Source organism: Trichosurus vulpecula, chromosome 2, assembly GCF_011100635.1.
Source record: "Trichosurus vulpecula isolate mTriVul1 chromosome 2, mTriVul1.pri, whole genome shotgun sequence".
In the NCBI taxonomy this organism is placed as follows: domain Eukaryota; kingdom Metazoa; phylum Chordata; class Mammalia; order Diprotodontia; family Phalangeridae; genus Trichosurus; species Trichosurus vulpecula.
The window spans coordinates 148,866,580-148,889,478 of record NC_050574.1 but is presented as its reverse complement, the minus strand read 5'-3'; the positions used below and the strand labels follow the sequence as shown (position 1 = coordinate 148,889,478).

General features: G+C 37.0%; 1 protein-coding gene across 1 annotated transcript in view; it reads left to right on the top strand.

The window, feature by feature from the left end:
- CNTN5 (contactin 5) overlaps positions 1-22,899 on the top strand; it is a 578,245-nt gene that overhangs the window by 393,800 nt on the left and 161,546 nt on the right. Inside the window, exons 10-11 of the mRNA XM_036743961.1 lie at positions 7,726-7,853; positions 11,283-11,458. Coding sequence (XP_036599856.1) covers positions 7,726-7,853; positions 11,283-11,458 — 304 coding nt within the window. The remainder of the gene's footprint in view (positions 1-7,725; positions 7,854-11,282; positions 11,459-22,899) is intronic.

Below are 22,899 nucleotides of genomic sequence, written 5' to 3'. Positions count from 1 at the left end.
TCTTAGATACCACATCTCTCCTATAAGATTGGCTAAAATAACAAAACAGGAAAATGATAAATGCTGGAGAGGATGTGGGAAAATTGGAACATTGTTGCATTGCTGATGGAGTTGTGAGATGATCCAGCCATTTTGGAGAGTAATTTGGAACTATGCCCAAAGGGCCACAGGAATGTTCATACACTTTGACCCAGCAATACCACTTCTAGGGTTGTATCCCAAAGAAATCACACAAGCGGGAAAAGGACCCATATGTACAAGAATATTTATAGCAGCTCTTTTTGTGGTAGCCAAGAATTGGAAATCAAAGGGATGCCCATCAATTGGGGAATGGCTGAACAAGCTGTGGTATATGAAGGTAATGGAATACTATTGTGCCATAAGAAATGGGGATGATACGGACTTCGTAACAACCTGGAAAAACCTACACAACATAATGCTGAGTGAGCAGAGCACAGCCAGGAGAACACTGTACACAACCACAGATATATGGATTCCGTGAGGACCAACCCTGACAGACTTCGCTCTTCACAGTAACACAAGGTGCAGGCACAACCCCAAAGGACTCACGATGGAGAATGCTATCTACATCCAGAGAAAGAACTATGAAGTTTGAATGCAGATTGAGGCACACTTCATGCTTGCCTTTTTCTCTCCTCTTTTGTTTTCGTTTTTGGGGTTTTTTTTTTGTTCTGTTTTTTCTTTCTCATGACTCATTCCGTTGCTCATAATTCTTCTCCGCAACTTGACTAGTGTATGAATTAATTCAATGCGAAGTTATTCATTGTAGTTATATGAGATTCCATGCCGTCTTGGGGAGGGAGGGGAGAGGGAGGGGAGAAAATCTGGAACTCAAAATTATGTAGAACCATCTGTTGTAAACTAAAAATAAAAATAAATATTAAAAAAAGAAAAAAGAATATCCCACATAAAATAATCATAATTATTTTACTTTAGTTTTCTAATTTTATAGTTAGAATTTTACTAATTATAGGTAGAATGGAATTTTCTTATATTGTATAAATTTTTTTTTATTTTTTTTTTATTTTTTTTTTAAATGCAATTTATTTATTTCACATATTTGGTTTTCAGCATTGATTTTCACAACATTTTGAATTACAAATTTTCTCCCCATTTCTACCCTCCCCCCCACTCCAAGATGGCTTATATTCTGGTTGCCCTGTTCCCCAGTCAGCCCTCCCCTCTATCGCCCCCCTCCCCTCTCATCCCCTTTTCCCTTCCTTTCTTGTAGGGCAAGATAAATTTCTATGCCCCATTGCCTGTGTATCTTATTTTTTAGTTGCATACAAAAACTTTTTTTGTTTTTGAACATCTGATTTTAAAACTTTGAGTTCCAAATTCTCTTCCCTCTTCCCTTCCCACCCACCCTCTCTAAGAAGTTGAGCAATTCAACCTAGGCCACACATGTATTATTATGTATAACCCTTCCACAATACTCATGTTGTGAAAGGCTAACTACATTTTGCTCCTTCCCAACCCATCCCGCTTTATTGAATTTACTCCCTTGACCCTGTCCCCTTTCCAAAGTGTTTGTTTTGATTACCTCCACCCCCATCTGCCCTCCCCTCCATCATCCCCCCACCTTTTATTTTTTTTTTATCTTCCTCCCTCTTCTTTCCTGTGGGGTAAGATACCCAACTGAGTATGTATGGTATTCCCCCTCAGGCCAAATCGGATGAGAGCAAGGTTCACTCATTCCCCCCTCACCTGCCCTCTCCCCTCCTCCCATAGAACTGCTTCCTCTTGCCACCTTTATGCGAGATAATCCACCCCATTCTATCTCTCCCTATCTCCCTCTCTCAGTATGTTACTCTCTCATCCCTTAATTTCATTTTATTTCTTTTAGATATCTTCCCTTCATCTTCAACTCACCCTGTGTCTGCTCTATCTCTTTTACATATATATATATATACACACATAAACACATATATATATATACACATACATACACATACACATAGATATATACATACATACACATTCACTTATATATGTACATTAACATATGTATATACACACACACACACACACACACACACACACATATATATATATATATATATATATATATATATATATATATATATATGTACATATGGATATTCCCTTCAACTACCCTAATACTGAGGTCTCATGAATCATACTCATCATCTTTCCATGTAGGAATGTAAACAAAACAGTTCAACCTTATTAAGTCCCTTGCAATTTCCGTTTCTTGATTACCTTTTCATGCTTCTCTTGATTCTTGTGTTTGAAAGTCAAATTTTCTATTCAGTTCTGGTCTTTTCACTGAGAAAGCTTGAAAGTCCTCTATTTTATTGAAAATCCATATTTTGCCTTGGAACATGATACTCAGTTTTGCTGGGTAGGTGATTCTAGGTTTTAATCCTAGCTCCATTGACCTCCGGAATATCACATTCCAAGCCCTTCGGTCTCTTAATGTAGAAGCTGCCAGATCTTGGGTTATTCTGATTGGGTTTCCACAATACTCAAATTGTTTCTTTCTGGCTGCTTGCAGTATTTTCTCCTTGATCTGGGAGCTCTGGAATTTGGCAACAATATTCCTAGGAGATTTCTTTTTTGGATCTATTTGAGGAGGCGATCGATGGATTCTTTCAATTTCTATTTTGCCCTGTGGCTCTAGAATATCAGGGCAGTTCTCCTTGATAATTTCCTGAAAGATGGTATCTAGGCTCTTTTTTTGATCATGGCTTTCAGGTAGTCCAATAATTTTTAAATTATCTCTCCTGGATCTATTTTCCAGGTCAGTGGTTTTTCCAAGGAGATATTTCACATTGTCTTCCATTTTTTCATTCCTCTGGTTCTGTTTTATAATATCCTGATTTCTCATAAAGTCACTAGCTTCCACTTGCTCCAATCTAATTTTTAAAGTAGTATTTTCTTCAGTGGTCTTTTGGACCTCCTTTTCCATTTGGCTAATTCTGCCTTTCAAGGCATTCTTCTCCTCATTGGCTTTTTGGAGCTCTTTTGCCATTTGAGTTAGTCTGTTTTTTAAGGTGCTGTTTTCTTCGGTGTATTTTTCAGTATTTTTTTGGTTCTCCTTTAGCAAGTCATTGACTTGTTTTTCATGGTTTTCTCGCATCCTTCTCATTTCTCTTCCCAATTTTTCCTCTACTTCTCTAACTTGCTTTTCCAAATCCTTTTTGAGTTCTTCTATGGCCTGGGGCCAGTTCATGTTTTTCTTGGAGGCTTTGGTTGTAGGCTCTATGACTTTGTTGTCTTCTTTAGGCTGTATGTTTTGGTCTTCTTTGTCACCAAAGAAAGAATCCAAAGTCTGAGACTGAGTCTGGGCGCGTTTTCGCTGCCTGGCCATATTCCCAACCCACTAACTTGACCCTTGAGTTTTTCAGTGGGGTATGACTGCTTGTAGACTAACGAGTTCTATGTTCTACGTTTGGGGGGGAGGTGCCAGCTCTGTCAGAGCCGCACTCCTCCTTCCCCAAGGACCCCCAGTCCAGACTGGGCTTAGATCTTCGGCAGGCTGTTGCACCCCTGCTCTGATCCGCCACTTAATTCCTCCCACCAGGTGGGCCTGGAGCCGGAAGCAGCAGCAGCCGTAGCTGCCCCACCTCCGCTGCCCCCGGGGCTGGAAGCCGAACCGCGAACTCCTTCCACTCCCACAGCTTTTCCCACTAACCTTCTCCGCAGTCTTTGGTGTTTGTGGGTCGAGGGGGGTCTGGTAACTGCCGCAGCTCACATATTCAGGGCGCTAGGGCCCCCTCCGCCCGGCTTCTGGTCTGGATCGTCCACGCTGCTCAGGCTGGGCTCTGCTCCACTCCGTTCCCAGCTCCCAGCTCCCAGCTCCGTGTGGAATAGACCTCACCCAGAGACCATCCAGGCTGTCCTGGGCTGGAGCCCTGCTTCCCTCTGCTGTTCTGTGGGTTCTGCCGTTCTAGAATTGGTTCAGAGCCATTTTTTATAGGTTTTTGGAGGGACTCGGGTACGGAGCTCACTCTAGTCCGTGCTTACCAGCCGCCATCTTGGCTCCGCCTATTGTATAAATTTTAATTTGAAGATTTTGGTGGTAAAAATTGTCTTTGTACTTACTGTAAGCACTTAATGAATGAATACAAAATAATATTATAAGTAGTATATAAAATTAGCCTGGGAATTCATAACGATATTTTTGTTATTGAAAGGTATTCATAACATAAAAAATGTTGGGAACCACTGGCTTAATATGAAGAATAAATGCCTAACAATTACAGGTATGCAAATGTGAAGTTGCTGCCTCACTAGAGGAGGCAGGAAATGACGTTTCCCCCTCACTATAGGTCTTTGAGCAAAATTTCGATTTCCATTTGTTGCTGATGTGGTAGAAAAGATTCTTGTGAATGAATGAATGAATGAATGAATAAATTTAATTGAAAAAAAATTAAAAAGCATCTATTAGGTGCTACTGTGGACCAAAGCATTGTGCTAAGCACTGGAGAGAAAATATATATGCCCATGTAGTAGCTACCCTCAACCTTACATTCTAACAATGAGAGACAACATATATGTGGGAGTGGTGGCCTGGCAGAGACTCTTGTCCAGAAGTGATGGGGATAGGGACAGTAAATAGAGTCATAAGGGAAGAGATTGGCACATCCCTTTCTGTAAAATTGGCAGAGTTCATTTGAACGTGATTCCAGAATGAGGTTTGGGGTCAAGTGCGTAGTGAAGAGAGTAGTGTGAAGGGTAGTTTAAAAGGTCCATATGGGGCAGAAAGGCAGTTAGAAATGCTGTTGAGAAGGTGGTCATGGAGTAGAAAGTGAAGTGAATCACAGCTGGGGTATTTCTGAAACATTAGTCCAGGAAAAATCTGCCAGTCAGAACAAAGGGTATGGACTTTTTTTTAAAACGGCCTCAGATTCTTGATAACTCTGAGATTCTCTGATTCTGTGAAATAACTGATTAAATTTTAACATTAATATTCTTAGATTGAATAATATCACAGGAGAACATTTTTGGACCTTTCCATAGGACTGTGATGATGTGATATGGAGATTAGCACTTGAGAACCAAATCCCGGATAGTTTTTGGCATTGGGGTGGGTCAAGGGGCAAGTGGGTGATGAAGTGGAGAGGACCAGCTAGGAAGAAAATATGGGAGCATAAGAGGGAGGGAGAATGAGCTGATCTCAACAGAGATGACAAGAAAGTCTACCTGTATTCCAGGGCCATGTGGACATAGACACAGAAAGCTAGGAATTGTCATTGTTTTTGGAATGCTGTAATTCATCCAATTAAAAGTGGGCAGCTTGGTCATACAATGGCTAGAGCATTAGAGTTGGAGTCAGGACCACTTGAATTCAAACCCATCTTCAGACAAGTACTAGCTGTGTGACCCCAGGCAAGTCATTTAACCTCTCTGGGCCTCAGTTTCCTCCTCAGTAAAATGGGGATAATAATCACACCTACCTCACAGGAATGTTGGTAGGATATAATGAGGTAACATATGTAAAGAGCTTTGCATGTCTTTAAGTGCCACATAAATGCTACCTATCCTAATTGTTAACCATTAAGTTAAAGGTATGTGGATTCGCATATGCATACATTTATATCAGTTGCCACTTTGAATGTTATTTTGAATCAAATGGTTAAAGTAAAAGCTAAAAATTGTGGATTGGGGTGATAACATGGAAGTCACAAAGCACCTAATCTGCTTTCTGTAGGGAAATGATAAGTAGTAAACTGGCAGAAATAAATATTACTTTTTAAAATCATTTATTATAAACCTAATAGTAAACATCAATACAAATAACTGAACTTGCTTTGCAAGTTCATTTACATTTAAATAAATGAATTCCAGTGTTTAAGGTGTCATAACTTTTCAGTTGCTTCCTCCAACGTTCCATTGGGCTTCTTCAGTTATCCATCCACTTTCATTCACTGTTACTATTATGTGGTCAAAATTTATATGCACTATGAACTTCTGGCAGGTTTTTTTGCCTTATGTTTTTTATAAAGTCCTTTTCATATTTCTTTATGTTCTTCATATAAGTTGATCATAATTGGCTGATGATATTTCATTACACTAATTTATAACACTTTAACCATTCCCCTTTTGTTGGATAAACATTATTTTCATACATTCTACTCAGGGATGCCTCTAGAATGTGCAACGTTAGCATCAGCTTTGGGAAAAGAGACTTTTTCACTAGTTATTGTGGAGGAGAGAAAACTACAAAAACCAGGGCTGCAACTTTACTTCAGAAATAGACCCTGATGATCAAAAGAGGTTGATAACATCCCAGGGGCTCCTTATTAGGAGAATTCCTTAGGAATTCTTAATGAAGAATAACCGCCAAGGCCCTGGCTACTGTGAGGAAAAACTGCCATTTATAATTTCTCCTTTGAGTCTTACAATAACCCTGTGAAGTAACACCTTAAGTAATAGTTATTCTTGTTTTATAAGAGAAGAAATGGGGGCTTGGGGAGATTAATTGATTTGCTCATGGTTCCACAATTAGAAACTGACCAAGGCGAGATTTGAACCCTTGCCTTCCTGTTCCAGAAGTCTAGCCACTGTAGTATATTGCCTGTCTTCAGTGAACTGTAGTCCTACTGGTAGTAAGGGGCCTTCAGATAAATCTCTAGTATCAAAGAAGGAGAAATAGCTGTTGCCAGAGACAGCTTGGCATGGTGATTAGAACAATAGATTTTGAGTCAGGAACACGTGGGTTCAAGTCCTGTGCCTAATGTTTCCTTTGTTGCATGACTCTAGGGCAATATCTGAACTTGAACCACTCTGAAACTCAATTTTTACATCTATAAAATGGAAAAAAATAGTAACACCTATCTCGTATACTAACTGAAGTTGTTTTGAGGTTCAAATGAAGTAATATATTCCAAATGCTTGACCAACTTGAAAGTCTTACAGAAATGTCACTTCTTTATTATTTGTTGAAGGTTTAGCCAAGCACAGGAGTTAAGACCCCCTAAGATAATCTACTTGAAATACTTGCATACTTCTAGTGTCAATTAGTGGCCTTCCCAAAAGCCAATAAAGATGATGATCCCAATTTTAAACTTTAGAAATCTTTGATAACGCATTAATTTTTCACCTTCATCCAGGACTTGAGGTCATCTTTTAACAAATATCTTGAGAAAGCCCAAATTCAAACTCTGAAGATCGAGTTCTTAAGGGAAAAATTGCCGAGTGAGCAACCAAAGTTGCAGATCTCATTTTCATCCCTTTGCTGCACAGTTTGCACTGCAGAGCAACTGCCATAAATCATCTTTGGGCTGTATACAATTAATTTTATGTTCTCTGCCTGTCCTCCTCTACTTTTTACCCTGGTATCTTTTTATATTTGATTTCTAAGGTCACTCTCAGTTTGAGGGGAAATAGCTGTGCTTAATATTAAAATATCACTGGGTGATATTATAGTAGCAAGTTTTAATAACCAAATGCAGGGTCACCTTTTTCCCACAAGTTTTCAAATTAGCTGTCAGTAAGTGTCAAAACAAAAAATTGCCTATTGCTCCATAACCCCTTTGAATACAAGAAGATATAACCTGGGCTGGTTGTAGAACTTCTTAGAAGGGTAAAATGTTTCTCCCACCATCATTTACTCCAAAAGGGATTCTTGTCTTATTTATTATTACCATAGAAGTGATTTCAGATGTCATCAGAGTTTCTTACAACTTAATTGATTTGCAGTAATACAGGAAAAATTCCTTTTTTGATTATTTTCAGAATAGCTATTCTTCCAGATGGGAGTCTCCGGATCCTAAATGCTTCTAAATCAGATGAGGGAAAGTACATTTGCCAAGGGGAAAATGTCTTTGGTTCAGCTGAAATCCTAGCTTCTGTATTTGTGAAAGGTAAGAGAACCTAGCAGTTCTATTGGCATGCTCCACAAGGTTCATATATACTTCCCTCCTTATCAGAAATCTTTTTGCCTATAAACAAAAGAATATTAATATTGTGCATATGTGCACCCATAGAGTATTAGGGACATAATAACAAATGTAGACAAATAATATCTTTCTATTGTTGAGTGAGATCAGAGCACTACCTCTAGAATCATGGGACTTGGGTTCAAATGTCATTTCTGATGCTTACTACACTTGTTATCTCAAACAAGTCACCCTCCCTGTGACTCATTTTTTCATCTATAAAAAGAGAGGGTTGAACTAGGTGGAGGAATTCCCTTCCAGTTCTATATCTACGAATTTATGATTCTTGAAGGGGGGACAGAGAGCATGGGGAGCCTGCCATGGAAGTTCTGATTTCGTTTTGAATAAAAAGTAAAGAAACAAAGGGCAACTTTTTGAATTTTTTCATATTGCCCAAAGATAAGTATCTGGTTCTCATATCTACATTAAACCCACCACATTTTCATGATGGCCATTTTAATTTGATCTAGAAATAAATTATGGTGAGTAGTAATTATCTCAAAAGAGCAAGGGATAGGAGAATGGTGATGGGTATCAGTTGCAACTGATTAAAAACAATTAGTTGCTACTTGACATTCTCACCTGTAAAATGGTGATAATACTCTAATAATTGATAAAGTGGTAAGACTTGACAAAGCTGTTATAATCATCAGAAGACCTAGGTTCAAATCCTGACTACGGCACTTACTAGTTGGGTAACCTTAGACAAATCATGTAACCTCTGTAGACCTCAGTTTTCTCGTCTCATCTGTAAGTGGGAGAGTTGTACTAGATTGTCTCTAAAGTCCTTTCCAGATCTTTATTTATGACCCTATGATTTCATAATCTGTCAAAACCACTTTAAAGAAAGTCACATTTTACGAATGTTACCTATCTTTATTATCCTCATCATCATAAAACAGTCCTAGCACAAAGTAAGCACTTAATAAATGCTTAGTGAGTGACTGTCAATCAAAAGTCATTTATTAAATGCCTATGGTGTGCCAGACATTGTGCCATTGTGCCAGACTTTTCCTCTAGCTTCTTTTGGAAACAATGACTATGATGCTTTTCATGACATCTGTTCTTCCCAGGCATAATCAAAAGGAGAACTAGATGTTACATACATACTCTAATATTACGAATGTGTCATAGTTTAAAAGCAACAGAGGCAAATTCTTGAGGCAGGGAAAATCAACTACCAATATCCATCACCACAAAACTAGAAACATGATATAATCCCTTTATGTACACATTTCAATGGATAGATTGGAGATAGTATGGCCAGGGTAAGTTTTGGTTTTTACCTTCATACAATAAAATTTGATTAACCAGAACCCTGACTTTCTGTGGGGTTCTAGATTGTCTGTAAGGTCCTTTCCAGATATTCATTTATGATCCTATGTCCTTATAATCTGCCAAAACCACTTTACACATACTTAGGACCATTTATATGTTACCTATCATCATCAACGTCATCATCAGCCAATCCTGGCATGTAAATGCTTAATAAAAAGCTTAACCATCGGTCCATGAAGAATCATTTCTTAAGCACCTACTGTGGAGCAAGCACTGTGCTGGACCTTTTCTGTATCATCTTTTAGAGGCAATAACTCAAACTTTATGAGAGACACAGATGAGAAGAAAGCAAACTGGTGTTATTCCAAGAAAAAGAAACTTTTGGTGGTTACCACAGATTCAAAGCAGTTTTCTGTAACTTATCTGTCTATAGATCTCTATCATCAGCATTAATATGATTCATAATAATTACCCTGAGGCAGTGCAAGGTCCCAAATAATCAAAGACAAATTCAATTCTATTAAATACAACCTTTCCACTAAAACAGTAGGGAATTGTTGTTTAATTGTTTTCAGTCATGTCCAACTCTCCATGACCCCACTTGGGGTTTTCTTGGTAAAGATACTGAAATGGTTTGCCATTCCTTCTTCAGCTCATTTTTTTACAGATGAGGGAACTGAGGCAAACAGGGTTAAGTGACTTGCCCAGGGTCACACAGCTAGTAAGTGTCTGAGACCGGATTTGAACTCGGGAGTATGAGTCATTCTGATTTTAGGCCTGGTGCTCTATCCACTGCACCACCTACCTGACGTAAAACAGTAAAGACCAACATCCTTGTAAAATATATTAAGTGACAGAGATTGAAAAAGGTTTTCTTCTTAATCCCTAGTTAACCAGAATTTTTGTTTATCTACGATACTGTATTTTGATTAATTTAAGTTTGTGTGTTCTGCCTTCTCAATATTAGTTTCTTGATTATATTATGCAGAGTATTTAGTTTCTTGAGATTTCATATTTAAAATAAGTTCTGTCCTATGGTTGTTTTTTTTTTTTTGCTCACAATGGCTCCTTAGAAGTAATTCAAATATTAGAGAATTTTATATTTCTGATGCTTTGGCCCAGGAATATCCTAAAGGGAAACTCTCTGTGGATTTATATGGGTATCATAGTATCACAATACAGTTCAACTCCTCATTTTACTCATGAGGAAATTGAATCTGAGCAAGGTTAAATGTGTTAGTAAGGTCACACAGATGCAGGATTTGAACCCAGGTCCACTGATTCCAAAGCTAGCACAAGCCTCCAAAGATGGGTGAGATACTACAAGACCAGCAAAGATAAAATTCTCTCTGCTTTGTGATTCCACAGTTCTATTACTATATATCACGGAGCCAGGACAGGAGAATCTTGGGAGAAGAAAAAAGATACCACCATGATAAGAAAGTATATATTGCATACTCCCCTTTCTCTTTGTCCACAAAAACATAATACCACATTGGATTACTAAAAGAAATGAGCAGATTGGAAATTCTATGTTGTCTTTCCAATTTAATCCCTCTTTGTAGTACTGCATTTCAGAAAGATACACAATGGCATCTTCTATACCAAAATGCCAAGATGCCAAAGAGTAAGATTCATTTCCATGATTTGCAGTAGGGCACTTTTAACTTGGGCTTAATCAGTAGTCTGTTTTTTTTCTTTCTGACAAACCAGTTTAATCGTTGTTTTCACTAAATTGAACAGTTATTCAGGCATCATGTAGCACTAACATATATTTAACTCACTTCTCTCCTCTTCTGGCATTTCCTAATTAAGTGGATGTTGACCAAGTGAACTACACAGTGGGATTTCCATTATATGGTGAATGTATCTAATACAAAACTGTAGTTGGGAAGCAAATAATCTATTTTATCAGGGTTCTGTTTATTTGAATTAACAATTTGAAAGTGCAATATTTATGTGCTTTCAACAATTGCAATATTTATGTTCTGTTGTAGCTTTTTATATTAAGCTAAATACTGGGAAATGCTACATGGAAATCAGTCTTACCATTTCTCCCTTCATGTGTTGTCATAGAACCTACAAGGATAGAACTTACTCCTAAGAGGACAGAGTTAACAGTGGGAGAAAGCATTGTCCTCAATTGCAAAGCAATTCATGATGCCAGTTTGGATGTCTCTTTCTACTGGACTTTGAAGGGACAGCCTATCGATTTTGAGAAGGAACGTGGACATTTTGAAAGCATCAGGGCCGTAAGTGAAACACATTTTTATTTTTGTGTGTATCACAAATTTCAGTGGACAGCTTTTCCCAAGTTATTAAATTCAGATCAAAATAGAAAATAAATGACTCAAAATAACAGCTCTAGTCCATACCTTAGAATTATAGAAAACATTAAAAAATAATAATTATTATTTAGGGACCCTAATGTGAAATAAAAGATACTTGCTTCCCCAATGGGTATATAAAACTTTGATTGGAAATTATTTAGCATATTAGCAGCTATCTTACATCATATTACCATTTCTTACCTTAGAACATGCATTAAAATCATAATGGGAAAATGTACACATTAAACAGTCTTTGCATCCCTTGCTAAAAATTACAATTTTTAAAAAAATTGAATAATTTCTTATAAGTTGCAGTTTTACCATAAAATTTGTGATCTGAATACCATGTGTGGCATGTGGCATGAACAAGCATTTGTAATCATTTAGTTTTTGATCCTACATTCTTTTTTCATCCTGTCTATTATTTCTCTACATCACAAGAAACAAAATAATTCAAAATGTTTCCTCCTCCAAGTTCTCCATAATTATTTGGGATGGTCTTCTAAATTGAACTTTAGCTGTATATCTGAAATAGCAAGTTAGAACACTTCAGAAAGACAATTAGCAGTAGAATATAGCTTTCTTCATGATAACAAAAAGACATTCTGGTTGGAAATGTCTTATTAGTTCAAATTAAACATTTTGATCAAAGTCCTACTGCTCCATTAATATCAGCAATCTATTGGTTAGGAGCAGTTTATTCCTTCCCTAATTTTCTCTTATTATTTATAGATACCATCATAGTTCCTAATGCCATTATAGCATACTCTTGGTTTGTTTGTTTTTTTAAGAAATTTGATTATCTGTTCAATAACATAAAATTCATGTGTTAGCTATTTTTCCTTTTTATTTTTCTTGGTATAATTCACCAAAAGGAAGTAACATCTCAGAATATTCATTTCACTCTGGTTCAGCTTTTGATCATGGAGTAACATATAGACAGAAAACTGCCACTCTTCCATTCAAGAGACCCAGCCAACTTTCAAAATTAAAGCAGTTTAATTCATGATGAATAGAACCTATTTATATTTGTCCTCTGTTAAATTGCCCTCATTCTTCTGTTTTTCCTCTTCCTTTTCATTGAGCTAATAACTCCATAGACCAATGAGCTGAATATTATGCCGTGAATCACATGAAACTGAACCAGGGAAATTTGCCAGTATTGGAATGAAAGTGGTTTTTACGTATTATTCTATTTGATTATAAAGATATATTATAGTAAGGGACATAGGTATATAAAAAGGAAACCCTAAAGTCTAAAAGTTAATGTGTACTTTCTCCCTGTTAACAGGTACCCCATGAATTTTAAATACTATTTGGGTAGAACAATGAACTTCATGATGAAATTATGTCAGTCCTGGTGATACCTCTGTGGTAGTCATACAGCCCTAGCTTAATAGCCTTCATTTGTGTCAATAAACACTTTGGAACACAGTTAGAATTGTGTTTTTCAGGGTAATGGTACCTGTCAGGTCAGGCTATTAATAAATATAATCATTGTGTTTTGGGGAACATGATTTGATCACTTGACATGTAAGCTCATATAGCAAGAAACCGTAATATAGTGTGAAGTTGAGAAATGGAAGAGCAAGAACTTTTTATATTCTTGTGAAGTAAGAGAAAATAGCTACTTACAAGAAAATTTGAGACTGATTTTGATAGTTAGAATAACTGAATGAAATGTGCGTATCAAGCCAGACAATAAGGAAACCTAGAAATTGGATTTATATAGAACACGTAAAATCGAAATAGACATTGGCCTGCCTGTACAGTGTTAAAACAAATAATATTTTAGTGAAAAAGGCAGTGACTTTGGTTTTAGTTTTATATAAATCATAAAAATGGTAGTTTGGGATTTTTTCACCTTTCAACTCAAATGTTGCTATCTTACAAATACAGTGGGAGTTGGGTATATGTCCCATTCAGTTATCAAATTGATCTTAAAGCATGAGTCTGATGATGTCACCTTCCTTATTCAATCAATCCTAGTATCTCTCCATTACCTCTAAGATCAAATATAAAATCCTCTATTATTTAAAACCTTTAAAAACCTAACCCTTTTTCTACCTTTCAAGCTCGCCACATACTTTACCTTCCAAATGAAACTCCTTGTTTTTCCTTACCCAAGATGCTCCATCTCCCAACTGATCATTTTCACTGGCATCCCACCCCTCCACCATGCCTGAAATTCTCTCCCTCCTCCTCTCTGTCTTATGGCTTCCCTGGCTTCCTTTAAGTCCCAGATAAGATCCCACCTTCTACAAGAAGCCTTTCTTGATCCTCCTTCATTCTAGTTTCTTCCCTATGAATCTTCTCCAGTTAATCCTATATATTGTCTTCATGCACAGTTGTTTGTATGTTGTCTCTCCTATTACACTGTGAGCTCCTTGAGATCACAGGTTGCTTTTGACCTTTATTTGTAGTCTCTGTTCTTAACACAGTGGCTGCTATACATTAGAGTCTTCATAAATTCTTATTGTTGTGTTGTCTAAAACTAAAAGTATTAATACTTGGCATTCTAATGTGTTTTATTGTATTTCATATTAAATAACTGTACTTCAACTAGAAATAATAATTAAGGACATATCAAACTCAAAAAATCATAGATACCACTTTAAAATATGAATTCTGAGGACTGTAAAATATGAATACTGAGGACTAATGAGTGTATTCCTAGTTTTATGCTTATTCTCTGTAGACCATATCTACACAATACCATCAACATACCTCATGTGATACCTACAACTATTAAGGGAAAACCATTCACTCAGTATTCAAATAGTTCATCCAATTTAGGCAGGTAACTTATTAGACAGTGATGTGAACAGACCAGAAAATAGTCAGTTTAGTATACAGTGTAGACCTGGCCTCAAGTAGGATGAATTTGGTTGACTATGGGGAAAATCTCAAGATTTTAGTATTTTTTGAGTTTCATTTCATAGTAGATAGTCTAAGTAGAACATGGGAAATCACGTTTTAAAGCTCTGGCTTTCTGGCATAATATAGATAGAGTCACAAATGAATTACTACACATATACCTATCATTGAGGTGAACTAGATATCAGAAGGGTTGATAACCTGTTAATTTTCTTGTCAGTCAGTCAATAAAAAACTGTTAAGCACCTACTACTTGCCAGGAATGATGCTAAGTGCTGGGGACATTAAAAGATAGTCCCTGTCCTTAAGAATCTCACAATCTGACAGGGGAGAAAATATGCAAGTAATTATGTACAAACAAGCTGTATAAATAGGAAATGAGATAAATAGAAGATAAGCAACATAAGGAAGATACTAGAATTAAGACTTTCTATAAAAGGTGAGATTTTAACTGGGTCTCAAAGGAAGCCAGTAAAACTAGGAAGCAGAGATGAGGAGGGAGAGACTCCCAGTCAGCCAGTGAAAATGTCTGAAATCAGGATATGGAGTGTCTTGTGAGAAGAACAGCAAGAAAGCCAGTGAATGGTTTTGTGCATTTAAAAAATTGTTTCATGGGTTGCACTTCAGTTCTGTATCCCATTTGGAAAACTCTGCTGTACCTTCAATGAGCCTAAGCTGCTATCTGCCACAAAACCTGCTCAATGCAAGTGCCCAGCCTTCCTTAATCTTTTTGTCTTCCCTCTTAGATTATCCCTAATTTATCATATATATATATATACACATATATATGTGTGTGTGTGTGTATGGGTGTGTATATATATATAATATGTAGGTGTATATGTGTGTATATATACATACATAATAACTTATTCATATACATAGGTATGTTTATGTACATATGCATAATTTAATAGATAAATATTTGTACATGGTTTTGTATCTATATAGGTATATGACATATATTGTCCAAATGTTCCTATGGACCATTTGTGCCCAACCTGTGGTAGAGCTTTCTGAGCTCGTATTGGTCTAATCAGTCATAGTAAGACACACTGTACTTTGACCACAACATAGTGATGTCATCTTGGTCCTCTTTGAGAATGGACAACAACCAATGACATATATCATATATATAACCCTAAATCCAACCCTAACCCTAAATGTGCACTAACACACTTGAGTCCTGTAGATAGCATTACCCCAGGTTCAAGCTTAGGAGACAATCTCATTGTCTATCTCCTGCCTAACCACATCTCTAGCCTTACACACAAATATGTCCGCAGTCTTTTCAGGTTTGGACTTTCCTTACAGTTCTTTGTTTCGTGGGTCCCACAGCCCAAAGTACTCAGGTTATTGGTGATAGACCTCACCAGGTTTAGCTAGGCTAGCCCTCAGAAAGTAGACACAGTCTTTGAAGCTTTTCTACCATAGTGAAACCTGACTTAGCTACCGCAATAAATTATTGGAATGGTACTTTGTAGAGGCATGAAGCAATAAAAGTTCATTGATCATGAAGGCCTAAATTTAAAAATACAGTCTAATTGCCTTTGAAGCTCAGAAAAAGGGGAAAAACATGGTCTACAAGAGTGAGGGAGATTTCATGAAAGAAATGGAACTTGTTTTGTATCTGAAAGGATAGATAGAATCTCACCAAGTAGGGAAGAGAAGAAGGCAGCTAGGTGGCACGGTGGATAGAGTACAGGACCTGGAGTCAAGAAGATCTGAGTTCAAATGTGGTTTCAAACACTTATTAGCTATATGACCCTGGTCAAGTCACTTAACCCTGTTTCCCTCAGTTTCCTCATCTATAAAATGAGCTGGAGAAGGAAATGGTAAACCATGCTAGTATCTTTTCCAAGAAAACCTCCAATGGGATCACAAAATGACTGAACAGCAACAAAGGGAGGAGAAGGTAGGGAAAAGAATTAAAGGCAAGCACGAGTATAGGGAATACCATAATTGTAAAAGAAACTTGTGTGATTGGGGCAGAGGGTTTACGTTGAGGAGCAGTGAGAGATTAAACAAATTGGAGCTGGGCAATAAAGTAATGCCTCTCCTAACAGAGGAATTTGGATTTGTAGGTAGACCCCAAAGGCAGTTTTCATAGGGTCATAGATTTACAGGTAGAAAGAAACTTAGGCAATCTAGTCCAAACGTCTCATTTTACAAATGAGGAAATAAGTTTAGGGAAGTTAAATAACTTGCCCCAAGGTCACACATATAAAAGGATGAATTAGAGGCAGGATTTGAACCCATGTCCTCTAACTCCAGAACCAGTGTTATTGGGCAAGTTGCAACTTCTTCAGTAATTCTGTAGGAGAGTAGATAGAGCATTTATCCTGGAGTGAAGACCTAGATGTGGCCTCAGACAACAGCTAGCAGCATGACCCTAAGAAAGTCACTTAAGCTCTGTCTCAGTTTCTTCAACTGTAAAATAGCACCTACCTCACAAGGCTGTTGTGAGGATCAAACAAGGTAATATTTGTAAAGCACTTAGTACAGTCTCTGACATGTAGTACTTCTTAATAAATGCTTGTTCCCTTCCTTTCCCTTCGACTTCCTTGAACCTCAGTTTCCTCATCTATAAAAGGAGAGGATTAGACTAGATAGATTCTGAGGCCCCTTCCACTTCTAGACCTATACAATGAGACTATGAAAATTACCTTTGGGTTCTATTAGACTCTTTTCTTTTCTCCTCCATTTTCATCTGAAATAGCTGTATTTCAAATGAGGCCAATCTCAAAAATTGAAGAGTGAACAGTGCTCAATTTGAAGCATTCTCTTTGCCCAGTAGATATTAATAGCATGAAAATAAATAAAATTAGAGGAATCCAGGTGAAGGTTGAACTCACAAGACCTCAAAAAGGAAAATATGCTTCTGGATTCTTAAGTGTAGCCAGGACCGCTTTCTCTGTTTACCTTTGAAAATTATAATCCTTTTTTTCTGCCAAAAATCTAATTACAATTCTTCATGTCTCTAAACTTCAAACTGATTTTCTTTAGTGTATTCTTTTTGAATTACTTTTGAAGTTCCCCCAAAAGTTAAAGTTGACATGGAATGGAGAAGCCAGGTCCTTTGAAGATTTTGTCTACTGAACTAGATGTAGAATCTTAAGGGACCCTACATGTAAGCCAATCCAACCCCACCCTTTTTTCAGGCAGAAATTTCCTCTACAATAACTACCCAGACAAGCTGTCATCTGGCCTCTGATCTGACAATTACACAGAACTCACCACCTCAAGAGAAAACCTATTTCATTTGGAGGCAGCTCTAATTATTAGAAGGTTTTCCATCCTATGGAGACATGATTTGTTTCTCTTTCATTTTTATCTCTGGAACAAGGCAGGTAAGGCTAACCCTACTTGAGAGGCAGGCATAATGGATAAGTCCCTGTGATTAGAGACTTAAAAAAATCATTATATTCGTATCCTCAGTACCTAGCACTATTCCAGGTACATAACAGGTACTACCAATAAAATTCTATGCTCAGTATTTACTCCCAGCAGTGTCCCTGGGCATAGTCCACAGCTCCCAAGGACCTTCCCATTCCTTCTAAGGCAGAGGAAAAAACCTTACCATCTCCTTCTTCAAATCCTCTTCAGTCCATGGTTCCTGACATGTAAACAAAATTCCATTCTGCCAGAAGAACTTTATTCCTCAGTGTGTAGTTCTCCATGTCTACGACAGGATTATATGTGCCTTCACTCCTATTTACCTTTTGGCTTTCTATTTACCTTCTACCATAATAGGTTAGAGACAAAATCGCACGCTGGGCATTTGAAGCTTTATACCAGAGAGAATGGGAATGGGGGGAAGGAGGCACCATGTTTTGTAAAGGAGCAAAACAGTTTTTAATTGAGGAAGTCCTGCCTTGTTAGCAATTCAGTTCAAACCAATTCAGTTACACCAACTGTCACCTACTAAATATTTTACCAAACATTAAATAAAATGTATCTAAATAGGACATATCAAACCCAGTTTCAACCCTATGATCATATAATTTCATAATTTCCTCCTAGGTATTGCTTTCCATCTCCATTTATATACTATTGTTTGTTTTTATTTCTATTTCTAAATTTGTCTTCTTTCCTTATTCCCATGGTTTTTGTTTCTCTTGCAAGTTAGTGTATTTATTTCTGCCCTGAGCTAATAATTAAACTATTAATTTAATTAAATATTAAAATTAAATATTATTAAAAATATATGTCCCATAATGCTCAGTTTACATTTAACCCTCCTTCTTCCAAAGTCTTTACATTCCTGATACAAATTGCTGTTGAGTTATACTCCCCTAAACCTCATAAAATCACCCTCATATGAAGCTTTTTCTCTTCCCCCTCGTGTATTGTCATTCTCTCTCTCTTGAAATCACTTTGTTTTAGAATCTCAGCATTACAATATACATACTATTTACTTATGTGCCTTTTATGCCCCCCACCCCTACTCTCAGGAGAACATAAGCTCCTCAGGAGCGGTACTTTTATATGTCCCCAGCAGAACACAGTGTTCTGCACCCAGCACGTGTTCAGTCAATATTTGTTAAAATTAATGGGTTGGGGCAGTGAGATGGAAAACCGCCAGACTACCAAGCATAGTTTCCCATCTTCATAATTAACTTTTCCCATTTAACCTCTACTTTAAGTGTGGCCCCAGCTCTTCCTAATTGTAGAATGGATTTTCAGCTCTCTTCTTCTACCTCCTTTAGCTTTCCAGGTAATAATAAAAGCTCACATTCATGTATGTAAAATGGTTGCTCTGGCCCACCCTGGGCCAAGCCTGTTATCTCCATGGGATTCTCCAGGGAGTTGGTGAGTCTTCCTTCTCTGTTATCACATGGACTCCCATTTAACCACTTAACACATTGAATTAGCTTTTATAAAACAATATTTAGCTTCAAATATGGCAAGAAAAAACATACAATTACCCCAAAACATAGGGACATAATCCCCACCCCCTATGCCACCTCAGCCTCTGAAGTGGGGAGATAGATTAGGTTTACCATTTAGCTAAATTCCTACATAGCATTAGTCCCACCAAGTTCAAGCCAAATACCAGCTGGGCCAGCATCTGTTACTCTTGCTCCTCATAGCTTAACCACTGTGATGGCTTCAATACCTGGCCCAGATTCCAGGATTCCCAGATCCCCAGTGGCTCCAACTCCTAGCATGGAGAATATACTTCCTACATCTAGAATGGAAAATAACCAATGAAAACATCAAAATCCCATAACCATTTCTCTGGCCACATGGCCTATGGCATTGGGGGAACCATAGGACCCTCTTCCTTTACTGAATGGGGGGTATATGTCCCACAATGCTTCACTTACTAGTGAAGAAGTAACTTTCACTCTTGTACTTGAACTCCAAAACAAAGCAAACCCTTTCAACAATACCAACCAGTTCTGATTTTACGAACAATGGGGTAATAGACTGCTTCCCACCATATGGCAGGCCAACCCAGAATGTCCACACATGCCCCAATTCTCCAACTTCCTAGAAGCTGGTCCCCCAGCACCTTCCACCTGGGTTATACCATCTTACCAGTCTCTGTTTATGCCAAACCCCCAATACCTATATCACTTTAAGGTTTGCAAAACACTTTATGTATGTCATCTCTTTTGATTTTCATGATAATCCTGCAAGGTAGGTGCCACTGCATTATTCCCATTTCACAGATAAGAAACTGAGACAGAACATGACTAATGTGGAAATATGTTTAATAGGAATGTATATGTAGAGCACATATTGGATTGCATGCCACCTTAGAGAGGGAGGGGGGAGGAGGGGAGAAAATTTATAACTTATGGAAATGAATGTTGAAAATTGAAAATAAATTAAATATTAAAAAAACAATATTATGTCATGAATTAAAAATAAATATTTGATAATCCAATGTAAAAAAAAATACTGAGACAGAGTAATTAAGTGAGTTGCCCAATGTCACACAGTTATTTAATGTCTAAGGATTACAACTCACTTCTTCCTGACTCCAACTTCAATACTCTATCCACTATGCCTCCTAGATGTCCTAGATATCCAGTGCTCTTTGACTACACCACCCCACTTTCTTATTTCTCTTGGAAGATCCTAAAAACTAATCATTATTGTTGTGTATTAAATGTTCAGCTATTCAGCTAAAGTTATTTACCTATTAAAAAACCTTTAGGTCTATGCCCTCCTAATTATGTTATATTATGACAGTTCTCATTTTCAAATATTTATAAGTGTTTTCAACATAAGTATAAAATGTATATATTTTCTTTAAAAAATCTATTTCTAACAAGCTTTCTATTAAAAGCAAATTATCCATTGAGGCATTTAAAAATATCTTACCTTGAATTTCTACCAATTTTTATTTTTCTGCTTGATATCAAAGCACTGATGTCAAATATCATACTCTAAATGCATACCAACCCTCAAAAGTGGAAGAATTCTGAATATGATGCTCCCTTAAAATCTCATTTCAAGTTCTTAAGTCTTATTAACCCCAGTTATTTCTCAAAATTGTTTTCCAATTTTTTCTCTAATATAGATATTATTGTTATCAAAGGAGTTAGGATGTAAAGCAATTTGCAAACATTAAAGTACTATATAAATGGTAGCTATTATTATTATTAATACTTCCATTTGAAATAATAAAAGTACTTTTTGTTTTGTTTTGTCTTGATCCATTTTTGTTTTTTAATAAAACTTGTGATTCCCCTCAATAAAGGGGGTCCCTCCCCCTAAGAAACTTCTTCTAAAAATCCAAACCAGCACTTTCTCTGCAATGTATAGTTTTAGAGAGCTTTGTTGAAGTCCTGTAAGTTAAATGATCTGCTGAGGATCACGCAACATTGAAACATTAAATACCTTGCTCCCTTAACCAGTAAGTGTTAGTGGCCAGACTTGATCTCAGATTGTACTTGCTCTGAGGCCAGCTCTCTAGCCACTATTCCATACTGGAGTTATTAAATTCCATTTTACAGACTGGTAAGCTAAAGCCTAGAAAGTCTTTTCTATTAATTGGGTTGATGTCAATTCTTCATAAAGCAAATATGAGTGTCTTACCAATAAGGATTTATGAAGCAAAAGAGTATCGGTGATGTTGGTGTACTCTGAAGAATCAACATGGATGCAAACCATGCCCATAAACCTAGTCATCTGCCTCACAGACCCCATAAAACAGACTCTCTTACTGTGGTTTTAAAAATAACTGAAGTATACAACACTGGGATGACACAAGGTGTGTTTGAGTTCCCAAGTCTCTCCTCTTTAGTTGGACCAGCTAAGCCAACTCTCCCATTATTTGTTAACTTTATACCCTGGGGAACAGGCGGATTGGAATCTTACCTTGTGTAAGATCAAATGATTAATGATTTAATGAATTCTAAAAAGAATATTTTTAAAAAGCAAGAGAATATCAGGGAGGTGGCAGAATAAGCAGCTTCACAGATGTAGTTCTCCCTCTATTATGCCAAATCATACCAGTACCCAAACACACAGAACTCAGCAATGACAGGGAAAGTAAATGAACAAAACTGCCACAAGGTAATTCTTACATTAAAAGAATTGAAGACCAATTCACCAATTACAGAAGCAGAACCAAGTGAATAATAATGACTGTAAGGATGTAAATAAAGAGATCATTAAAAGGAAGCTGAACTCTGAATAGTCGAGTGAAGGTCCTTAGGAAATTAAGTAGAACATGGCTCCTTCCTCCTTCATGGAAGAGAATTAGAGGACTATTTGGACAAAATATAGTACACATTGTCAAATGTGGTTTTGGACTAGAAGATTTTGGTAACTCCTTTTTTTCTGTCACAAGAGAGGCTTCATTGGGGTCAGGGAAGAGAGGAGGTACACATCAAAACGAATATTATGCAAAGACAAAAATCAATAATAAATATATTTTTAAAAGAAAAACAGCCTGAACAACATTCTTAAAAACAGCTTCCTACTAGCTTGCCTCTTCAGATGCTCTGTGGGTGTATTTTCCCCAAACTCACTCTGCTGGTTGCTATTTTGCTTGTGTTTTACAGTGTGCAAAGCTTTTTGTACTGACTTTATATTTTTTCAGTCTTTTTAGGTCTCTTTTATAGTGGATTCCAAATTAAATATATTGCATTACTCTGTCTTTTACTACTGAATAGTAAAGGAGACAGACGATGCTGAAAAGTGGGTTTGAACCCTTTCCTGGAAGAATAGAGAAAATAGTTACATTCTGCAATTAATCCCTACATACTCTCATTTCACATGTACTCTGCGGTATTTTATTTGCATGGTTAAAAAAGTGACATGACGGCTAAACTGAATTTAAAATTAGTCCCTTCACGTAATAATCATCAGACATACAAAGCCTGACTATAACCATTGGCTGACTCTCACACTTTTAAAATTGCTGATGACCAAAGAAAATGTAATAATTCTATTCTGGTGTCATTCTGGAAATGTTCAGTCACCAATAGTCTTTATTTTTTTGTTCCACCTGAAGTTAGTAGTAGGAC